The following is a 24,218-nucleotide window of genomic DNA, read 5'->3' as shown; positions in this document are numbered from 1 at the left end:
AAGTTCCAAGTTGACCTCATGAGGGGTTGTAGTTAGCTGACCTAATCCAGCCCTAATTGTTTAAACATGGAATTGACTTTTTATAGCAATCTAATGCAGTGACATAGCTCAGCATTTGTACGACAGCATAGAGCTCTGCATGGTGTCATCTCAAACCTCGTTCCCAGCTGAAAATCTGATTGTGAATTCTGGTACCTTGCCTGGGTCTGATTTTGGACAGTGCACTTCACTGTTTTCTGTGTTTGTCTTAAGTGCTGTGTGAAATACTGCAGTCATTGATAAATGTCACTTTCTGGTTATAACCTACACAGATTTCGGGCTGGGGGAAAGTGGAGTTTTAGTGTCTCTACCTAGTGTATGTGTGGGGGAAGTGCTGAATTGGAAAGATACTGGGAGAAAATAAAATGCAGCAGGTGAGCGATAAAGAGAATAGAGGAGATTACTTCTTTGAGAAGAGGAGCTATGGTGAGTGCTTCTCTGGTCTGCTGTGTTTAAGTATGTCTCTGTCTTTCACAAGGAAACAGAAATCCACAGGGCAGTATTAATTTTTCAGAAACACACACACATACTCATAGGGCTTCCTTCACCCTAAACGTGGATGTGTGTGGCTTTAAAATCAAAGGTTCGAAAGAGTCTTTTATTTTTAAAACAGCCACATGGGAAGAGTTTAGCTGTGTTTCCAGTAGTCGGGTTCAGCCAGACAGAATTAGAGTTAACTTAGTCCTATGTAACATGGGAGCTGTTATGGGACCAAGAGTCTGAGGGAGACCAAGTCAGATGAGAGACTGCAGTAACTGAACATGACAGTATAACCAGTCCTTTGGGGGGGTGCGGGGAGGCTGTGTGTGGGGAAATGCTTCTCTTTCTCCCATTTGTATCACTGAACCTTGCTTTCTCAAACTTGGTTTTTAAATGCATGACACTGCGCCATCTTACTGTCTCTCCACTAAAGCTGCATCAGTATAATAGCTAAATGTATTGTTGTATACAGCATTGCTGTATAATTCTGGTACACCCGTACAAGGTCTGTGTATCTGTTGTTGATTACTCTGTAATCATAAAAATAGAAAATTAATAGGAGTATGAATGAATATACAACACGAACAAAAAGTACAGGAAATTATAAAGTTAAAATCAGCTACCAGTCAGAGACTATGCAGTTTCATGGGTACCAAGAAAAATTGATATTGATGGAAATAGAGAAACATTTCTAGAGTTCAAAGTGCTATTATTTGTGTAATGTGAGAGCCCGTAACCCTTAGTTAATAAGCTTCCACACACACTTCACATTTATGCAAAATTTAATGAAGAAAATACTTAAATTATTGAATATACTGTTTGGTTCATTCAGCAAAAGGAGTTAAATTTAAAATATTTTTGCTTATTAAAGTGTTGACAGTGTAATGATCCATCTGGCACTGAGAAGTAAAAATCACAACTGAGTTTTTAAACCACCCCTCCCCACCCAAAAAAAAAAAAAAGCCCCTGCAACAAGATTTGAATTCAGTATGAATAAATGGAGGACTGTCAGGTTTTGTCCAGGAATTGGGTTCCAGAAGTCCCAGCCTTTTGCATTTCCTGCTCTTCTTGGGGGCCAGGGAATCCTAAGTGGACTACAGTAGCTTCCAAGTACTTTGTCCAGTGAGATATTTGTACCAAAGGATCAAACTGATTCAGAGCATCTCTGGGAAAGCTTCTGCTGTCAAGTATCCAGTGAATTCCCATGCCAGAGATTAAGCCTGTCTTGTGTTAGTAGAGTTGATAGGGAACTTTCTGACAAAACATTTTTGTTGGAATTGTCAGTTGATTGAAACTAAATCTACTTATGGGAGAGGATTGGTTTCAGTGAATCTGTCGAGTCACAAACTTTATATGGGGAAAAAAAGCTGATATGCCCCATCTCAACATTTTTAAAGGAAAAGCTTTGTGTTTTGACTCGCATCATTTTTTCATTTAGATATTTTAATCAATTTGCTTTTTTTAAAAGATTGGAATAATCAAAATGTCTCAAACAATGTATTTCATTTGACCCCTGCTGAATGCTTTTTGTCTTATTAATTTATGAAATTTTCAGGTTTTTGTAATACAAGCATATTAGCAAGCAGCTACTTCCTATGCTCCGCATTTGTCCTCCCCAATCCTTTCCTTTTGGTACTTTCCTGACATTACCGACTTCCAGGTTTTCTAAGGGCCTGATCTTTAAATGTGTGTAGGCACACAAAGCTGCAGGTAGGCACTTACTAGGATTTTTCTGAAGCAGCTAGACCTCTGCTTATTGTTGGTTGTGGGACTTGGGTGCCTAGGTACTGAAAATACCACTAGGTGTCTGTTGGAGTCTTTAGATGTTTAAATACCTGAATTAACCAGGAACTGAAATTCTGTTTCAAGAGATGATTTTTTACACTTTATATCTACACTGTCACTTCACTGTGCTAAAACTTTCTCACTCAGTGTGAAAAACAACACCCTCGCTTCAGCACAACAATTTTCAGAGTTATGAAGTGCTTGTGAAGATGGTGCTACAGTGTTGGGTGCTGCACTCCCTACACCATTAGCTTCTCCCCTCATCAGGGTATGGTTTTGAACAGCACTGGCAGAGTGCTCTCTCCCAGCATTGGTGCTATGACCACATAGCTATGTCAAAGTTAACATTGTCAGTGTAAGTTACGTTGAAAGTCAGTGTGATCTTGGCTTCTGGATCACTTAAGAACTTCTGAAAATTCTCACGTAGTGCAGTAAACCCCACTCCCACCTCTTCCTGAGCGGATCATACCATACAGTGTGTACTAATACCTTGTGGGTGTGAAAGAAGGAGTCCTTGCACAGTTGTGCACAGACCAGGCAGAGCTCAGGGAAGGTCAGAGTGTGGAGAAATCCTCCTGAGGATAAGGAGGGTGAGGGGGTGAGGCAGTGGCTGTATTGCTTTGCATACTTGGGAGGTAGGATGGTAGGTGTATTGTAGGGATGGGCAAATCACATATGAGTGGTCCTCCATCACTTCAGTGGTTCACAGCAGCCCGCAGCTCTCCCATCTACCTTCATTCGTTTCTTGTGCACCAAAGCATCAGAGCCCCACACTTACCTGCTTCCCCCTTTCTGAGCACTTTTTGTGTGTGTGAATTGCCTAATCTGCACTCCATTCCTGCTCCACCCTCCCAGAACTGGAACACTGGGAACATCTGATTCACTGCATTCCATCCCTGGAAGAAAGGTAGAGAAATGGTGTGAATCAGGCAATTTGCAGCTTCTCCAAAAGTGTTAGGAGTAGGAAGTGTGGAGCTCCAGTGCCTGGGGATCAAGGGCTGTGTGGGAGGGCATCAGCCCAGGAGTCTGTAAGCCACAGCTGGAGGGCCCACGAGCAGCAGGTTGCCCATCACTGGCGTATTTGCCTTCAACGGGATGGACAGCCACCGCGGGTCCAAACACAAGGTGCAAGGGGGGGTCCCAGCTCTCAGCCCTTGGAAAGGGGTTGCAAAGGCAGATGGGACAGGGCTCAGGGACCCTCCCTGCTGCCCTAGACCCGTGGAGTGGTGCAGCACAGTGCTGTTGTGGCATTTCAAAGGGTCCTGTGGCAAAAGGCCACTTCATGCGCATGCGCTGACACACAGTTGGTGGCCTGATTGTCTCCAAGGGTGTTTGTCCCTCATTAGGAATGTGTTCATGGGGAAATTTTGGCCGAGTCAGCTGTGATATCTCTGGAAATTGCTCCAGGAATAGTATGCCTTTTTATCGCTCCATTATGGTCTGCTGTGTACCAACAGGTGTTTGAACTGTTCTGATGGCACAATAGTTTGCAATTTCTTGTGCAAGTATATAACTTGCTGTTAAAGTTTTATATTTAAACCAAAAGGATGGAATGAACCTCTGCCTATTGTTTTGTGTATTATTTCTGACATTATGCACATAATCTTTAATTTATTGGTTGACGTGACAGTTTTTTTGTTTGAAAAGGCAAAAAATAAACATCTTTATAGTTTGAGCAGTGTGCAGTGTCAAGTTGCTGAATTATTTGTGCAATATGCAGCTTTTATTTCCAGCACTTTGTTTAAAAAAAAAAAAAAAAAAAAAAAAAAAGGGTAATAAAGGCAAAGGGTAGTTAGATGGAATTTTATTATGTTTTTGCCTTTTGAATCAACCTTGGCAGTTGATTTAAAATAAGTTTAGTTTAATAGGTATTGTATTGCGCACCAAAGATAATTTAAGGTAATGTCAAGGGCACGTGTTATCTATTCTTTTGTTGTGGTGAGGTATTGAAATTAATGAGTGGAACAGAAAGAAATCAGAAAATGTTTGAAGTTTTTCATCTCTGTCTCTAGATGGGTATTTTTAATCACATTCTCCTGGCTTTTGCATGCAAATTAAATTGAACAGTGTACAGTATGAAATTAGTGGTTATATTTTACAGAATCAATTTCCTTGAACTTTAATATGTTGGAAATGTTGACTTGTGCTTTTAGTTAGCTGGGCACATTTTGTACTTTGGCTCAAATTAAGATCTTAGATTTTAACTTTTGTTTCAGTCAAATAACACAGAAGAATTGATAGCCTTTGTATTTGGGAGGCTGCAATAACCATTTTCTCTTTGTGTTTAAGGACTGCAGCTCAAAATGACAGATGAGTCAACTGTTAGATTTAATATATCTTTATTTGAACAATATATCTTGCAGTGTGACACTAGCCCCTCTAATAACCCCACTGTCTGAATTACTTACTGCATAGCGTCACTGCTTAACTGGTGACCCCGTGTCAGTAGTAAAATACAGAGCTCCTGTGTGACCCACATTTTTTACTTGAAATGCCGCTGACCTGCAGAGAGTCACCTCACACCCACATGCTCAGTTGAATACAGAAGAGTGGAGAACAATCAGGCTCCCTTTTATAAGCCTGCCCTCTTGAAAGGAGGCAGCATTTTATGGAGCACTCTAAAGATGTACTTTGCTTGCAAAGTGATATTAACAGCTCTATCCCCAGTGTTGATCACATTCTTTCATTTGTGCTGAGGGAGCAAGTGTGAGAGAAGTGAAATCTGGTTATTCACACAGCTTGGAAGCATACCTGTTAGTTGTTCCAAGCAAAGCTCCTTCATATTACATTGTATATCTCTTGCAGAGCCTCTACGAAGATGTCTATTCTGTTTCTCCTTTTAAAAATTAATTGGTCACTCGCTGGTATGTGTCACATAATATGGCTATTCTTTCAAGTGTGTCCTGAGTCATGAACAAAGGGGGGTGCTTTTACAAAATGAGTAGCCTTAGCTACAGACTCATTTGGAGTTGTTGAAGATGAGGAAAATAACAAGTATAGCTTTATACCCTGTATGCTTCCAAAGAGAGATCCAACAAGAAGTCCTGCCAATTAAAATCATAACATTAGCATTGGAGCTTTGAATGCAGAACTGTAGCCACTTAGTGCATTGAATTCCTACTCTTCTTAGTGGGCACATCATGTATCCAGTGCTAAGGAATCAAGCCCTTTGACTCCATTTAAATAGAGCTCATTAATTAAAGAACAAGCTTCTCTCCAAATTATTTTCTTTACTACTGTTTTTGCAGTTTCTTTTGCTGCTTTTTTATCTGTTGGTTTTAGTTCTTCATGAAAAATATTGTAAAAAAACAAAATTACAGTTTTAAATCCACAAAACTAGCTGGAAGATTTAGAGGCAAATATGGTAACTGAAACTACTTTTATCTCATACTTGGAAACCGACTAGAGTGCATTTTGAAAATTTTCTTATAATTTCTCCTGATGAAATACACAAGAAGAAATAAATATCCACAAAGGGATCGATAATAAGACAAAAGATATCATACTTCCCCTATATAAAACTATGGTACGCCCACATCTTGAGTACTGCGTGCAGATGTGGTCTCCTCACCTCAAAAAAGATATATTGGCATTAGAAAAGGTTCAGAAAAGGGCGACTAAGATGATTAGGGGCTTGGAACGGGTCCCATATGGGGAGAGGCTAGAGAGACTGGGACTTTTCAGTTTGGAAAAGAGGCGATTGAGGGGCGATATGATAGAGGTATATAAAATCATGAATGGTGTGGAGAAAGTGAATATAGAAAAATTATTTACCTTTTCCCATAATACAAGAACTAGGGGACACCAAATGAAATTGATGGGTAGTAGGTTCAAAACTAATAAAAGGAAATTTTTCTTCCCACAGCGCACAGTCAACCTGTGGAACTCCTTGCCCGAGGAGGCTGTGAAGGCCAGGACTCTATTAGGGTTTAAAAAAGAGCTTGATAAATTTTTGCAGGTTAGGTCCATAAATGGCTATTAGCCAGGGATAAAGTATGGTGCCCCTAGCCTTCAGAACAAGGGCAAGAGATGGATGGCAGGAGATAAATCACTTGATCATTGTCTTCTGTTCTCCTTCTCTGGGGCACCTGGCATTGGCCACCGTCGGCAGATGGGATGCTGGGCTGGATGGACCTTTGGTCTGACCCAGTATGGCCATTCTTATGTTCTTATCAATATCAGAAATGAATGCTAAATCTAATATTACATAAATTTTCTTTAAACTTGTTCTGAGATATAAAATAATACAGAGGATTTTACTCTGATAATCTGCAAAGCAGTATGCCTTCTGAGAATTAAATCAGATATGGATTTTCAACTTAGTTAGGCAAAGTTATTTGTGTATTTAGAGGGCATTTGTGCATTTAGCCAGGAGGACTAGGAATGACTTGTCACACCTTCAAATTGTTTTTCCATTGACAAATTAATGGGCATTGTGGTTTTTGAGTACCACTTTATCTAAATTTCCTATGTGAATTTTACAAAAATACTAAGATGAAGTGAACATCTGATGGGATAATTTGTACCGTAAAATAATATTCTCAAAATTGTATTTAGACAAAGCAAAACTTTAATTTGTACTTTAATAACTCAAAGTATGTGAAATAGTGTTTGGATTATCATCGCATTGCAATGACTTTTTCAGTGTTATCGAGCATTATTTGTGCAAAGGTAGTGACTTCATGAACTTTGGTCAGTAAGATAATTAAAGGCTAATTTCTCATGTAAGTGATTTGTTTTTATTTATGTTGTAGTTTGACATTTAAATTGAACCTACCCTTTCAAAGTTTTATGCTTTCCTTGGTATTGTTTATATGGAATATAAACATTACCTAGAACAAAGGTGTGCAAAGTAGGGGGCAGGCCCCCTTGGGGGGACATGAAATTTCATAAGGGTGGCACAGCATGATCAGCTTCTGGGTTTCAGGCTCATCCATCTAATTAAAAATGTTGAGATATACTACTGTTTTATGTACATGTAGTCACATTCATATACCAATTAATAAAGTTTTTACATTCTACACACTCATTATCTTACATATGCTGAAAGATATTTTTTTCATATGTACATAAGTGAAATTTCTGTTGGTTTGAAGTACATTAGTCCAGTTGTGGGGAGCCCCTCTTAATTGCAGCAATCAAAAGTGGGCCCTGACATAAAAAGTTTGCTTATCCAGACCTAGAATGTCTGTTAGATGCTTCTGTTTTTTTTTCCCCATTTGATTAATTTTGTATTTTATGGGCAACAAAACATCACTGGCTAAATTATCACTTTTTTGTTGTGTTTTTCCCCTTACCAGTCCATTGAAACAGTAGTTATCTTTAAATAGGTTTTCAATGAAGCATGGAGAAGACTCCATGATGGAGTATTTAGGATTGTCCCAGTACCATTAAAGTCAGTTTAGTGATCAGAAGGCTCAGAGATGGATTTTTATAGCTACTTTCCTTAGTGTCCAAATAATAATTGGTTACCATCTCATTAAACATGCACCTAAATTTCACATTGCTTTTAAATAACAAGCAGTTCTGTGGCACCCTGGTGACTAACAAATGTGTTAGGTCATGAGCTTTCATGGGTAAAACCCACTTCTTCTGGTGAATGGAGTTAGAAAAACAGAATCCGGGGTTTATAATGGGGAAGGGGGGAAAAGGAGTTACCTGTCACTAGTAGGACCAGTTATTGAGCCTGTTAAGTAGGATGTGTCTCATTCCTGCATATATCAAACGTGGTGAAATTGCCCTTCTAACACACAAAATAGTTAAGATCTCTGTTCAGGCCTAGATTAAACATGTCAAATTTGTAAATGAATGTCAGATGTCTCCATATCTATTTTTGTGGTAAAAATCTTTTGAAAAAGAGTGGCTATTTTAAAATCCATCATTGAATGTTCAGGGAGGTAAAAGTGTGTGCATATATGAGCACTGCACAGCATAAAAGACAGTGAAGACTTCTTGGGTGAGCATATTGGGAGGCTGTTATTTCAGATACTGCCACAAGAGAAAGGTCTTCAATAAAAGAATGAAAGAGAGAGAGAGAGAGAGAGCGCACAGAAACTACAAAGCAACTGGTGGTTAACAGCAAGAGGGCAAAGTGAAAGAAGAGGCATTCAACCCAGCAAAAATATAAGCTATTACTAAAAGATTGGGTGGTATTATGAACCTGCTGTGAAGTCTTCACCAATGATGATACATATTGAAGCTACGGACATGGTGTCATGTGGAACTACACAGATTACAGAAGACGGAAACACTGGGGGTAAACCATTGGCTGTCCATTTGGTGTGAACCTACAGGTTTTGCTTTCGTGAGAAACGCGGCCACATTCCAGTGAAAGAGGGACTGTTCAAATGAGGTGGTTTGCATCTAACTTGTAGGTCACTAATCATCTTTGTTTGAAATTATTTGGAACATCCAGGATAGCATTATATGAGCAATAGCAGGAAATGGTTTATGCTAAAAAAGAAAATGTGATACAAATTAAGCCAATAAGGGGGAGAAAAAAAAAAGTGAAGAGAAGTTTTTCAGTTGCTTAAATACCGGTGCTAGGAGTCAGGATAACAGTCAAGAGACACTGGAAACTTTCATCAATGAGATGAGGCATTTGTGAAACTTGGTGAGAGATGTGCATGATTGGAATGTTAATATTGATTGGTTATAGCCTATTTCGGAAAGAGAGTAAAAGAGATGGAGGATATTACTGTAAGTTAAAATCACCATTACTTGTTTTAGAATTATTGCTAATTAAGAACCACAGGTTCTTGCATGCACATGGATTAATATGTTAGCCAAAAATGTCTAGTTGTGAGAGGGTTACTGGTAATGGTAGGTGGGTTACAGGCCACTGAATGAGATGAGAGAACAGGATGAGTTAATCTTTAAGCACCTGTCTGCACTGTGTGGAAAGAATGGGTAGTGGTGTGAAGGCATTCAGATCGGGGGATGAGAGCTACATTTTATCTTCATTGTGATAAATAAAGATGAATTAATCACTAGCCTGAAAGTTGATGGTTGCCTAGGGATCACTGATCATGACTCGATTGTGTTTAATATGGACTAACGGGACAGTTCAACCAGAAATATTTATGTGCTTGGTGCTTCAAAAGAGCTAATTTCCACAAACTGAGGAAACTTATGAGAGAAATTAATTGGGCGGTAAAAATAGGTAAACATGATTTTATTCAGTCAGAAGTTTGGTTAGTAAAAAGGTAACTATGTAGGTGCAACGTGCCATTTGACTTAGTACTGTACAACACTCTAATTACATTATTACTACACTACTGCATTAATGGTATCATAAATGGTTTGAGATGGTTATCTCAAAAAAGTAGTTGTTTGAGGGAATCATCTTTGAATGGAAGTATTTCTAGTAAGGTTCTACAGGGATTGGCACTAAGTCTGATGTAATTCTAAAATTTTCATCTGTGGTCTGGAAGTAACAAATCACTGCTGATAAAACTTGAGGAGGCACAAAATGACAGGATAATATATGATGAGGAGGATGCGCTCTCACAGACTGATTTGGATTACATGGTATGCTCGGCCTGTTTGTACAACATGTATTTTAATGCAGCCAAATAGGAAGTTGTATATATGGAAACAATGAATAAAGGCCATAGCTACAGAATGGGGGACTGTATCCTGGAAAGCAGTGTTTCTGAAGGACACTTACGGGTCATAGTGGACAAGCAACTAACATGAGTTCTGTTAAATTAATTTCGATGAAATATGTGCTCCAAAAGAGTCCCAAACGTGTTAACATGACCTTGCTCCTATCCAGTATTAAATATTGTTAAACAAGGTTCATGGCTTGGTTTACAGAGACCTCAGCCTGCTTAGTTTCATGGCAAACACATCATTAAACGTGTTTTTATTAAAGTTACAGAAAAGAGGGAGACCAAGCACTTGAAATGCAAAGTATTATTAGGGAAAGCTTTTTATTTTAATAACATTTCATTTTCTGTTTCCCTTTAGCTGAAGGCTCTTGAGGGGGAGAAGTTGGGAAGGGGAGGGAAGAGCTGAAGAGAAGTTCTGTGGAATCCTTATAGCACATCTCTTTCCATTACAGTTTGATCTGGTCAAAGATTGTGCCGCTCCCCCTGCCCCCCCGCACCCAGGGTCTCAGGCTGCAGCTTCACTACATTCCCCTTTTGGAAAGGGACTACAAATGCAGCTGATTGGAAATGCAAATGAGGTGCTGATTTACATATTTTCATTATGACAGCCACTCGCTGTTCTGGAAGTGCTGTTCTTGGGGAAAAACAAGTAGTATAAACGGGGTTCATTGGGAAGGAAACCCTGCTTTCAAAAGTACCCTTCTTCATATTTTTCAGGAAGAAGAGTTCTTTCAAAAACAGGGTTAGTCTTTGGAGGAACTGTATCTGCACTGCTTTGTTTTTTTCCAGAAACATTTCCAGATTGAGTGGAATATGTAAATCACCACCTCATCTGCATTTCCAATAGGTCGTATTTGCATTCCCCTTATGAAAGGGGAATGTAGTGTAGCTGCAGCCTCTGTGTTTGACAGTGTCTTAGATGTTAATAACTGTTGTTTCGGGAGATGTTAGTTGAAATAGTCTGAAGTTGTGGTGGTGGTTGCGAACATCCAGTCCTCTTTTCAATAACACTGTACGTAAACAAAGGGAAAGAAAAGAGTGACAGCAACAGAAAATGCAGCTTTTGTCTGTTGACTTGCCCTTGCAGTCTCATTGCTGGAAAAACACAGGACCAGCGTATGGTTTCATTACCCATTTTGGGACCATTTAGGGCATTAGTTTAAAATCTGTCTCTCCGGTCGTAGTCTTACAGATGTATTGCAAAATATCTCTTTGTGGTTGGCTAAACTGGACTCTTATTAGACAAAAGAAACACCAAGAGGGATAGGGTTGTGGGGAAAATTAAGGGGATGGATGGGATTTAATGAAATTAAGTGAAGGTACATGTGCCATCTAGATCTGTTTTTGTGCTAGTCTGGTCAGGACATCTCTCGCAATCAAGATGTTGAAGGCCTGACGGAATCACAGTAGATTTTGTGTCCATAGATGGCGTAGCTCAGTGCAGTAGTTACTGGCAGATATTTTTTTTTTTTTCTGCCAGAAGTCTTTTCTTTAGAGAACCTGAAAAGGAGGTGATGGTCACAATGATTTATCCTCTTTATTTTGCTCACCAATTGGGTCTTCACTATGTACTGAACTTAGAAAGTGTGAAAATTTATTTAAGTGCTTTTTGAGTATTACATGGAATCCAATCATATATGTGCCAATATCTTATTTTCTAAACTTTTACATTGTCTACAATTGGACATTAAATTACTTGGATTTCTTTATCTAGCTTTTAGGTTTTGGTTAAATTTTATTGACTAGTAGACTGTTTCTGTTATTGGAATTGAAAGAGGATTTATTCATGCTGCTGTCCAGTTTTAGACTATTTGTTTCTGTATTTAAAAGTCCTGTTAAAAGACAACAGTTGGAAACAATTATGTGTTTACTCACTCACAGGCACGAATTGAGAGCCATATTCTTAGCTTGTGTTAAGTGGAGATGCTTCTTTGACTTCAGTGCAACAAGGCTAGTTTACCAGTTGAGAGTATAGCTCAATATTTAAAATTGCTCTTTCCATAGGGTAATTTGCAATACACATGTCAAGCTGAGTTAAGACCCGTTGCGTAGCTCATTAGAGATCATGATAAACCAGTGGTTTCTTACTGCCAGATTTCATTCTCATCCATCAGCTGATTAGGTCCAGGAATTCAGTCCTGTGCCCTGCTAACCCTGTGCAATTGGTGGGTCTCAAACCACTAATTAGGGATGCAGCTTTTCACCTCTGAGGAAATCTTGAAAACCTAGGGAAGAACTTGAACTCTGTACTTCATAATGTTCCACTTGTGGGCTGTGATTTACGAAGGAGCCTGCAGGTATGTTTGTACAGCAGAGCAAATCTTATAGCTGGCCTGTGCCATCTGACTCAGGCTCGTGGGACTTCAGCCTTAAGGATAGAAGCTCTTAGTGTGATCTTGTTCTCAGAATTGATGAGAAGCAGTATGGATGTCCAAAGGAAAGATGATTGCCCCGATTTCGAATTATCAGAAGTTGCCATTGCCCCTGAGAAGCTCCAGAAAGCTGTTGCACAGTGTTTCTTGTTTAACCTTGAAAAATTATTAACCAATTGTGTTAGTCTTTCTTAGGGAAGTTAATGGTGTCTTGTCAGAATTTATGCAACAGTATGCTGATGCAGAGAAGCGTGTTCATAGTTGATGTCAAAGACAGCTACACTGTTGACTTCAAAGTGCTCCCATGACACCTCTTTAATGCGACCGTGTGGTCACTGCACCAGCACTGGGAGACAGCTCTACCGGTATGACAGGTAAAACCACGTCCATGAGGAGAGTAGTTTACACTGACGATTACAGCCCTGTAACTGGCTCTGCTTGGGGTGTGTTGTCACACTCTCAAGAGAGAATGTTCTAAGAAGCTCCTCCTCATTCTCCATCCTCTTTTTCCATTGAATAGAAAAAAGTCTGTCATGATTCCCCACTTTACCTTTCTAGATAAGGCTGATAAAAGTGAATCCTGTAGTCTTCTCCAGATGCTGTGTCAGATGAACAGTATATGCTTGGCCTCAACATGGAGACATCCCAGGCATCGCCATTGCCCCATGCAAGTTTGACAGCATGAGCACTACATTGTGGGTACCTATCCCACCATGCCTTAGTCCCAGTTGCATGTGGCTGTTTCATGTTGGAAACCCAGAATTCCAAGCACCGTCCTAGAATTCTCCACATCACTAACCATGCATAAAAAGAACTGGAGATTGTGCCATTTCCTGCTGCAACTTTCCAGTGCAAGTATGGATCCACAGACGCTCCAACTCATAGCACAGATTGTTTTGGCAACCACAGTAGCTACCATGCAATTTGTCCTTCAATTCCAAAGCTTTGTGACTTTTGGCTATCTTAATGGTGCTGCTGCTGCTGCTGATGAGGATGGTTTGGAAGAGCACATCTCCCAACTACAGTCCAAGAACTCTGTTGTTGGCTGTCATGAATGCACTGCTGACAGTGGAATGGCAGTTTTGGACTTGTGATACCAGCACACACTGGTGGGACCACATTGTTTTGGAGTCCTGCGATGACCAGCAGTGGGTGCAGAACTTTTGCATGCACAAGTCCACCTTTATGGAACTTAGTGATGTGCTGGCACCTGCCCTGAATCGCAGCAACACAAGAATGAAGCTAACTTTAATGGTTCAGAAGCAAGTGACAATCACACTGTGGAAGTTTACAGTGCCTGAGAGTTACTGGTCAGTGGCAGATCAGTTTGGGGTGGGCAGATCTACAGTGGGATCCATAGTGATGGAGGTGACCCATTCAGTCTGTCAGTGTCTCCCCCTGAAGACCGTGACCCTGGGAGATGTACAGGCCATAGTGTATGGCTTTGTTACCCAGAGCTTTCCTAACTGCTTTGGGGCAATAGATGGCACCGACATCCCCCTCATGGCCCTGCCCACCTTGCCTCGGAGTATATCAATCAAAAGAGGTACTTTTCGATGGTGATGCAAGGGTTGGTAAATCACAAAGGTCATTTTACTGATATCAATGTTGACTGGTCAGAGAGAGTTCACGATGTGTGCATATTCTGAAATTCAGAAGCTCCTGGATGGGACTTTTTCCCTTGATCAGAAAATCAAGATTGGTGACGTGGAGATGCCCATTGTTATATTGGGCGATCCTGCTTAGCCTCTGCTTCCCTGCCTTATGAAACCCTCCACAGGAGCCTTGAATGCCAGCAAGGAAAATTTTAATTGCAGACTCAGCAGATGCAGAATAGTGGTGGAATGTGCCTTTGGCCATTTGAAAGCGAGGTTCAGATGTTTGCTGACACATTTGGACCTTTCGGAAGGTAATGTCCCCACTGTTATTGCAGAGTGTGCTATTTTGCACAACATATGTGAATCAAGGCGTGAGACTTTCCCATCAATCTGGAATGCCGAAGTGGAGGCCGTAGGCAGGGCTTACTCTCAGCCGCCTACGCAACCATACACCAATAGCCATGCTGAGGCAGTAACAATAAGGGATGCTTTAACAAACAGCTTCTGTAAACAGCTTTAATAAACTGCTCCCTAACGCACATGCTACTGATGTATTTCTCTGCCATAATCCCAATAAATCATACCCTGCCATAATGAATGAACGAGTTTACTTGGTGGGAGGGGGTTAAGTTGCAGTAAGGAGAATGCATGTGCCTGTTTCCTCACCCATGCATCTGCTGTGGACCAGGGAGTATCAGTGGGCAGCTGTGCCTTCAAACACCTCCCCGCCCCTCTGTTCCCTCAGCTGCCTGTCCGCTGTGGACGAAGGAGCCTCACTGGGCAGCTGTGCCTTCAGCCCCCCCCAACCCACCCAGTTTGATTTGTTTCTCCCCCACTCCTGCAGGGCAAGAAATCACACCGAGCTCAAAGGAATATTTTTATTTTGGAGGGAGGCAAGGTTTAAGAGGCCAGGGAAAAAAGCCTTCTCCAGGTTGCTTGAATAGCCTTTTGCAGTGGCTCCTGGGGCTGGAGTGGCAGGCTAGCCTTGCCCTCCCTCCCTGTGCATGGGGACCACGATGATAGGGGGATGGATGACCTCTCCTCAGGGAACTCTGACCAGCAAGTATTGGCTGCTGCACAGCTGGGTTGGGAGTCCCTCTGCAGCGGGGAGCACAGGACCTCCATTTGCTCAGTATCAGCCATTACGAGCTTTGCCACCACCTCACTGTGCCTTTCCACTTGCAGCTGCTGGAGGTCAAGCATTCTCTCATTAAACTCTCCTTGACTGTAACGCCACTCAGCTGTACTTTGATGGCACTGGGCAGTGTCCTTTGTCAGCTCGGTGTGCTCTGCCTCAGTCTTTTCCATATGCTGCAGGATAAGCCCTTGTTTGCATTTTTTGTGTCTTCGGTTTTTCTCTGGAACTCTGGGCATTGGGTCTAGAAAATGAAGGTCAGAAATTAAGATACAATTCACATAATGTGCTTTGAAGTGCAATGAATGGGTTTCTGTGCATACTATCACTGAAAGTATACTTTTGAATGACACTCATGGGTTAAGGATTGGATAGTAAGCATGCCTTTCACAATACATCACTTGCCATCCATAGTCTACACAGACTGAAGGATGCCTACTACTACTTGCCATCACTTGTCCACCATGTTGCTTTGTGGACATGGTAGGTTGTAAGCAGTTTTACTCTTTCTGGGGTAAGCTGAGGTATGCAAAACAGAGGAAGCCACTGAGTGTCCTGTGGCTGTGGAAAATGGATGGCTGCGTAGAGGGGTTCAATGTACAATAAAAGTAGTGTAAAGAAAAAAAGAATCCAAAGAGAGGCTGCATGTGAAGGGACATGGGAAGGGAAAAGCACAGTAGAGGAATCTCCCACAGATAATTTTAGTTAATAGTATTAAGTGTGAAGAAGGTCACGTTTTAATATCGACCTAACACCTTGAAATTCAATTTCGTCTAGTAGTGTAGATGTAGCCTCAATCTCTAATGAATAGGTCCATAACTTCTAGGAGTGTGTAGTATAAGGAATGGTGCAATGTTCTTAGAGTTAACATTGAGCTGGTTCTTTATCAAATGCATTTGTCATTCAAAAACAGTAGTTTGGAAGTGGACTAGTGTAAAATTATTAACAAACCACAAATCATTACCGTAGAATAAGAAAAAGTACCACCAGGATCTCAGAACTTGAATATTGTTTATATATATTCCCTGGCAATGTGCAGAAATGTTACATTTTGATGTGTTTTTCAATGGAATTGAAACCTTATGAAGGCGGTTTGGTGCTGTCAGCACTAGTGAATAAGTGTTGAGATGTGGGGGGAACAAAGGGAAGACTTGAAATGGGAAATGCTAATTTTCAGAGCTTGTACAGTTAGTATAGTCTTAAGGTTACAGACAGACTAGTTGGAAAACAAGGAGAGCTGGAGGCAGCTTACAATAAAAGGTATATCATGCCAGAAATCAAGGAACGTTTGTGAGCTAGCTTCAAGGGAATAAAATGTAATTTTGGGTTAATGTTTTACTCACGTTCTGTAGGGGGGAAAAACAATTTGATCTGTCACTTGGAGAATTTTGAAATGTATTTTTCATGTCCTGGTGCTATGAATAAGACTGTTCTGCCTACCCTTCAGTGTTGTAGTCTGTAGATTCGTGCAGATTTACACTTCTGAGTTGAGCCAATGACTGAATTTTGGAATTAGTGCAACAGCCAAAATAAGTAAATGATATTGAGGATACACGACAGAGCATCTTGACAAGTTTCAGTTTCCCTTAGTTATGATGCATCACAGTATACCAAAAAAGTCTTGGTACATTTATGAAGATACTCAAGTCTTGATAATAAATGAGGAGACATCTGCAGCCATTGTTTACCTCTGATGTAAAGGGAAGACAGATATTTTACGTGAGAGTTAATGCTCCATGGCTTTCAAACTGGTCTGGAAAAAAGTACCAAGCTTCTACCAACCTCCTCATCTTACTGTTTTGCACATGATGCTAGTGATATAATGATGGGCACATTGGAGGTGCCCATGAGAGGTATTTTTTCTTCCGCAACAGTTAAAGGGACATTGACAGTTTTTAAATCTAGTTATTTAAAAGAAATATTAAAAGTTTATTCAGCTACTTTGAAATTTCATGCCAATTTTTTTGACATTTTAAATAACATTTTCTAATTTTTGAAAATATTTTTCTTGGTCGTGTTTTTTCAGTGTACCACACAAACGGGGAATAATGAAATTGACTAGGTGAACCATGTCAATTCACAAACTGGAAAAACTAATAACATTTTTCTTCTGTAGTATCTTCTGATTGTGGTAATTTTAGGTGGTGTTTAGAACAACAGTAGGTAGCCAGATTTCAGAAAGAAATGTGATTTTATGTTGTCTGTGTCCATTTAACCTCCAGCTTGAACAGTTGGAGGCAATACTTTCTTGGACGTGCTTGTTAGATGTTTCATTGCAGAGGTGTTTAGAGAAGCCAGAGAGTAGTAATAAACATAAGATAACATAAACATAAGAAATATAAACTTCTCCCTGAAAGTTTTCAGCTTGAAAATTGTGTGTGTATGAAACCAGCCTTTTGTTTTCAAAATGTTTCACAGAAGTTGACAAAACTGAATAGATTATTTTCATTCCAAATAAACGCTTGCATTTATTTACTAGGGAAAAATACCTAATGCTCATTAGTATACATTATTTTTGTCAATTTTGCATTAAGAATAGATTTAGGGAATTTGTCTCCCTTAAACTGAAGTGGCTTATATTAATCTTTATCAAGTTCTGGTTAAAGGCAACTGGTTTTTATTTTTATGCCTGCCTTGGGAAATCCTGCTGAATGCAAAGACAGAAGTATCTCTGGAGAGTTCCTTAATAAAATTGTGTTGGATAGGCACACATCTCATATTGCATTAAAATACGTAATCAGAATTACATTTTAGGACTACTTCATAGATGTCATAGCCTTCATTACATGCACCAATATTTCTTGATGTGTACAGTAAAGCAGCGATTTAATGGACCCTGATATAACAGACTGGGAAAATAATGGGCACTGTCTACCAGCCCCCAAGCCCCCCATAAATGCCTGAGACTCACCAGAGCTGCCACCGGGGCTGGAGGGTCCACAGCAGCAGATGGGGACACTGGGACCAGAGGAGCAGGGGTGGGAGATAGAGGGGGATGACGAGGGTGGGGGCTGCAGCAGGGCACAGGAGCTCTCCTCCCCAGCCCTGTGTGCATGGAGCATGTTGGCACCCAGCCACCATTGCCTGCAATGGCACTGAGCAACAGCCATGGCATTGGAGACTGCAGCCGGCTGGCAGCGGCCATGCTCCATCTTTGCATGGGTGGCTCAGAGCTGGGGGCTGGAGGAGCTGCAGTGCTGAGAGCTGCAGGAGGTAAAAGGATCCAGGCCAGCACTCAGCTCCTTTCCTGGTAATTGGGAGAGTCAGATGGAGGTGTGAGGGGAAGAATAGGGCAGGAGGGGAGAAGGCAAGGAGGGGCAGAGGACAGGAGTGAGTGATGGGCTGGGAAGGTCAGTGCATCATCATACAGTATAACCATTCTGATATAACATTAACAGACACCCCTTTCCCCCCATTTGTCCATTAAGTTGAGAGTTTACTGTATCGTTCCTCACCAGATACACGTATTTAATCGAGATCTCTGTATTGCTACTTACCATTGTACTTTCAGGGCACATTCAACCCCCTAGGGTACAGGAGAACATAGATACAGCTGTTGATGCCAACTTGTTCACTAAGGAGGGCTAAAGAAATCTCTTCGGGGATTGCCAGAAAAAGAGAACTTTATTTTGCAGAGGTGACTCTATCCTGATGAGCCCGTCTTTTCTCAGCCTTGGCTGCCCATTTTAAGGAGTGTGTTGTTTGGCACTGAGCTGGTCTAACCATATCACATACGTGGTGGACTTGCCACTGGTAGATGTTAAGACAAACTGTGGAGTGACTTGGTCCTCATGTGTTAGGTATGGTCATTGTTTAATAAGAAGAGATAATGTAGTGCTGATTTACAATGTCACATTTACGTTGCTCTCTTTTTAATAATAGATTACATTGTCATTTGCAGCTTGTAGCCATATTTGATGAACAGGATCCACACCATGGAGGTGATGGCACCAGTGCTAGCTCGACAGGCACTCAAAGTCCAGAGATTTTTGGCAGTGAACTTGGCTCCAACACTGTGTCAGCCTTTCAGCCTTATCAAGCAACAAGTGAAATTGAGGTCACACCTTCAGTTCTTCGAGCTAGTAAGTAAAAACTTTCAATGCCTCTGTACATTTAATCTTAATTTATGAGGATGCCAGTTCGTGTTACCCATTCGTGCTGTTGGGAACACAATTCGTTATTTATCCTTATCAAAAGCTGATTAAAGTTCAGGATTGGAGTAACTGTTTGGTGCATGCAAGTAAATAAGCCCTCCCCATTTTAATAAATTGCATGTAGGCTCTGTTAAATAGCAGTAAACTTTTTTGTGTTGCTCCAGCTTTAAATTGCATAAACACAGAAAATTAAAACAAAACCTCCAAGTGAAATTGTCATGTGTGTAGTGTCCACTTTCCCAGTTTTGCTTTATATAATGAAGACTGAAAGAGTAGAAAAGAACCATAAATAGCAGTAGTTGAACTCTCTCCCAAATCTGTGAATGCACATAGCCTGCCCTTACCACCCTTCAGCTGAAACACTTGGTGATGCATATGGGAAGAATCCCCTGTTTGAAACAACCGTGAAAAATCTTTATTTTGTTTATTTCAAAGCTGGGACTGTTATGTGCTAAGACTGTAAACGCAGCAAGGTAGGAACTATATTTACCTGTGTGTTTGTAGAGAAATTAGCCCAGCATGGCTGTGATCCTGCAAGGGTCTCTGTGTACTTTTTCATTATAAATAGCTAAATTGGGGCACACCTCTTTTTAGGTGTTGGCTCAGTCTTAAATTATTAAGCAGAAAATGAAAAAAAAGAAAAAATATACAGTTGGTAATTAATATAACCCCTTTCACTGCAGGGCCACCAGCACTTCAACTGTCTCCCCCTTTGTTTGTTTTACATTTGTCCTCCTATTCTCCATTTCGGGGAAATGTTAGGAATATTACTTAACTCAAAGTAGCTTGACAAGAGTTATACTTAATCTTATTGAGACATCTGATATACAATACAGAGATTCCCTTGTGGGAAAACTCCTGTAGAATTCAATATGAATAAAGCCAATAGATGTCTATAAAAATGAAGTGGCTTTTTAAATGAAAACATACCTGTGTAAGCCTTGTGTAATTCAACATAGAATGCTTTCCCATTGCTTTTTCAACTAGCATGTAAAGTTTGAGCAAAATACGTTTTTTCATAACACGGGCTTAGAAAACCTCTAGAGAAGTGGTTTCCTATTAAGCTCTCAAAAAGACTTTTTGGTAAGAGTTATGTGCCTAAAGTACAAGGGAATAATATTTTCAAGTCGGCTGCAGTCTTACTAATTGTAATTGTGGTGCAGCTCTTCTAAAATTTGCTTAACCTTAGGGAAGGAGAGGGGTCAAGTGGCTCAAGGAGAAATCTGCCTCATTGTGTTTTTATTTCCAGCTGCACTGTTGGTTGACTTTTCAGCAGAAGGGTAGCATTGCTAAATGTACACCCCAGCTGTTGGTCTGAGTCCTGGGAACAACAGTGTCCTCTGGAGCTCCCAGTAGGCTGAAGCTGCTCAGGTTTTCAGTTTTGATGCCCCCTTAGTGTGTTCTCAGGGGTGTGTGCAGGAATTTATATTTGAGCCTCTTTGGGGTCAACTCCTCCAGGAGTTTGCCACCCACTCCTCTTCATCCAGCCCAAGGGGGAGCATGCTGCTCAAACCCCCGAGCCCCAGGAGTAGCTCCATCTTTGCTCCATGTTTACCCATCTACAGCCCTAGCAGGAGCTTGACCGTTCCTCCCCATCTTGTCCTGGCAGGAGCTCAATCTCCCTTACCTGTGTTGCCTGGGACTGGAGAAGTTCTGTGCCCTCAATGATTGTTGGAGAGAGGGACCTCTGTCCCTGCTCAGCTCACATTTCGCATGCCCCTGCACATTCTTGGCATTCAAGGGCATCTATACGGTGACACATTGGACAAGGCAAGCAACTTCAGTTGATGATCTGAACATAAATCAGAAATATGTTGAAGGATACTCAGTGACTGGAACGTGCTTTGAGATCGTATGATAAAAGTTGCTAGACAAGGGAAATATTAGTTCTTCTTTGAGTGTCCCCGTGGGTGCTCCACATTAGGTGTCGGGCTTGCCCGGCGCCGCAGATCGGATCTTCCAAGCAGTTTCTGCCGGACTGCGCATGCGCCGGTGCGCGCCGCTCCCTTGCGCGCTCCTGGCCACGTGCGCGATCTGGTCCCTGCCAGTTCCTCTTAAACGCCATCGGCTGCAGACAGAATCCGACTAGGCTACGGCCAAGTTAGCGTATTCAATGGTTTTTAACTGTTTTCTTTAAAGTTTTCAAGTTCTTAGTCTATTGTTAAGTTAGCCAGTTGTTATTTTCAAAAAAAAAAAAAAAAACACAAGCGGGATGGAATTCAGTCCAGTCCTAGTAACAAGCGGAGCACCGGAGGCCAGGAGCCTAGGGCCATTAGCCCTCCTGCCGCAGCAGGCTATCGGAGAGGGGGAAAACAGCACAGAGAAGGTGCTAAGTACCCCATTAACAACTAAAAGACTCACCAATAATGTCCTCTTCAGGATTCAAGAAATGTGAGTCTTGCCGAGAGGCAATGCCAGCGTCTGATGGGCACAGTCACTGCATAAGGTGCCTTGGGGAGTCCCATGTCACGCAGAAATGCTCCTTCTGTGCAAAATTAACAGCCAGAGCAAGGAAGGACAGGGAGATGCGGCTTAAAATGCTGGTATTCGACAAGGCCCTCCAGCCAGACATGCCGGAGTGTTCGCAGCAGGAGGGACCCTCCGGGGTCCATAAAAGGAAAGCTGCCTCCCTCACCCCATCAGCGCAAAAACGGAGGAAAGTCTCCCCAGCCCGATCCCTGCCGGCAGCAACAGCGAGCGGGACGGGAGGAGTGCACAGCCCCCAGCCACAGCAACAGCTGATCGGCGGCGGCACGGAGAGCCACGTGGAGGCGGCTCAGCCTCCGATGATCAAACAGCCGCCCTGCACTGCAGGCAGGGCGGCGGCTAAACAAGCGCCGGTACCGGCGGCACCGCAAGCAGCGGCACCGACCCCCGGGGAACCGGTGATACAGAGCACGCAGACACGCAGCCTGCAGGCACCGGAGGACACCGCCCGTGCAGCACCGCCCATGAGCGTGCTGAGCGCGGCGCGGACGGGGCCGAGATGCCCTGCACGTCAGGGGGCGGAGCCACCCCCTCAAGGGAGTGGGAAGGCTGCACAGAAAACAAGGCACCGCAGCCCCTCTCCAGACAGGGCTGCAGAGTTGCTTTCTCTCAGCCCTCCGCTCATGCTGCGGACTCCAACTAGAAGGCAGGGGTCCCCCCTAGCCTACCCGGAGCCCCCCATCTCCATTTTTACAACCAGCCTTGCCCTGGCTGGGACCACCTTCACCCTTCTTGGGGTTTGAGCCGCTGGAGTACTATCACAAATCACACTCTCCAGTGTCCCAGGTCTCTCGATGATCTCGCTCCCCCAGACGCAGAGGGTATGCACCAAGGGAGTGGTCCAGGTCACCTTCCCAAGAACAGTGCCCATGCTGCCATGGTCGTCTCTATCACGCGGGGCACAGACACCCCCAGCAGTCTACCAGGGAAAAATCCCCACAGACGGTCCCGTATCCCCAAGGGCAATCGCGAACGGGGACAGAGACTCAAGTATCTCAGGGGCAACTGGTTATGGAACCCCGAGATTTTCCCTTGCAAGCTTCCAGCAAGCGGATGTACCATCACCAACAGGAACCGGAAGGGTCCAGAGAGGCGTATCCTAGTGGTTCCTCGCTCTCCTCCCCGGACGAGGCTACGGCCCCGGGGGACGTCCATCCTCCGGACGATCTCAAACAGTTTCAAGAGCTGTTTAAAAGGGTGGCCTTCACGCAAGGCATCCAGACAGCAGAGGCGCAAGAGAAACACCATAAGCTCCTCAAAAATCTGAGACCTCTGGCCTCCTCCAAAATAGCAATACTGCTTGACGAAGCAATCTTGGAGTCCGCCACTATGATATGGCAGACCCCTGCGACTATTCCGCCTGTCCACAAGAGAGCGGATAAGAAATACTTTGTGCTGGCGAAGGGCATGGAGTTCCTGTTCAGCCACCCACAACCAAATTCCTTGGTGGTAGAGTTGTCGCAACAAAGATCAAAGACATCTCAATTCAAGACGGGGAACAGACAAAGATGCCAAGAAGCTAGAGCTGTTCGGCAGAAAGGTCTACTCCTCCTCCACTCTACTGTTGCGAATGGCAAATTACGCAGCGCATCTAGCGAACCACAATTTCGACAACTACACTAGGTTAACCTCCCTCATGGACTCGCTTCCAGAGGACAAGAAACCGGTCCTCAAGGCCATCGTGCAAGAAGGCTACGCGGCCTCGAGGACGGGAGTTCAGATCGCCCTGGATGTTGCGGACACAGCAGCACACTCCACAGCTACGGCAGTGGTGATGCGAAGGGAGTCCTGGCTCCAGACCTCGGGTATACCGAGGGATCTGCAGGCAAAGATCGTTGATCTTCCCTTCGACTCGCAAAAGCTGTTTGCTGAATCAACCGACTCGGTCCTTCATTCCAGTAAAGATTCAAGACCCACACTTAGGACCCTGGGGATTTACACCCCTCCATACAGAAAGAAAAAGTACTACCCTCAACAAAGACGGTACCAGTACCAGCAACAGCGTCCCCAGTACCACAGGGGTTACGAGCAAGGGCGACATCAACAGCACCAACAGTACAGAACTCCCAGGCGATGTTCCCAACAGAGCCGTGCGTCCTCGGGGCAGGGCCAAAGGCCACAAGTTTGACACACAGATCCAGGGCTGCGCCATCCCTACCATCGCACAAGGTCATCCGAAGCGGTTATTCCACCATCGCCTCCGTCCATTCTACGACCAGTGGCAAAGGATCACCACAGACAAATGGGTGCTGGAGATCATAGCCACGGGGTACGCCATCGGCTCCCTCGTGCAAGTCATCACCTTCAGCCCTACAGTGCCGGTTCTGCCGTGCTTACAGCTGCTGGGCCACATAGCAGCAGCGACGTTCGTAGTACAGAATGCCAGGTTACACATGCGCAGCATGCAGCACTGGCTGGCGAGCGTATACAAACCGGCAGCACACACCGTTCACAGGGTGGCGTCGCCCACAACAGAGGTGCATAAATCCCTGCAATGGTGGGTAAACCCCAAGAACTTGCTAACAGGGGTACCCTTCCACCAACCACAAATATCG

General features: G+C 42.9%; 1 protein-coding gene across 7 annotated transcripts in view; it reads left to right on the top strand.

The window, feature by feature from the left end:
* PARD3 (par-3 family cell polarity regulator) overlaps positions 1-24,218 on the top strand; it is a 735,311-nt gene that overhangs the window by 252,474 nt on the left and 458,619 nt on the right. For all 7 annotated transcript variants that reach the window (XM_074984984.1, XM_074984976.1, XM_074984978.1 and 4 more), the window contains exon 3: positions 18,924-19,104. In XM_074984984.1, coding sequence (XP_074841085.1) covers positions 18,924-19,104 — 181 coding nt within the window. The remainder of the gene's footprint in view (positions 1-18,923; positions 19,105-24,218) is intronic.

This window comes from Carettochelys insculpta, chromosome 2 (genome assembly GCF_033958435.1).
Source record: "Carettochelys insculpta isolate YL-2023 chromosome 2, ASM3395843v1, whole genome shotgun sequence".
NCBI lineage: Eukaryota > Metazoa > Chordata > Testudines > Carettochelyidae > Carettochelys > Carettochelys insculpta.
The sequence above is the reverse complement of the archived record's forward strand: the minus strand, read 5'-3'. Positions and strand labels throughout refer to the sequence as shown.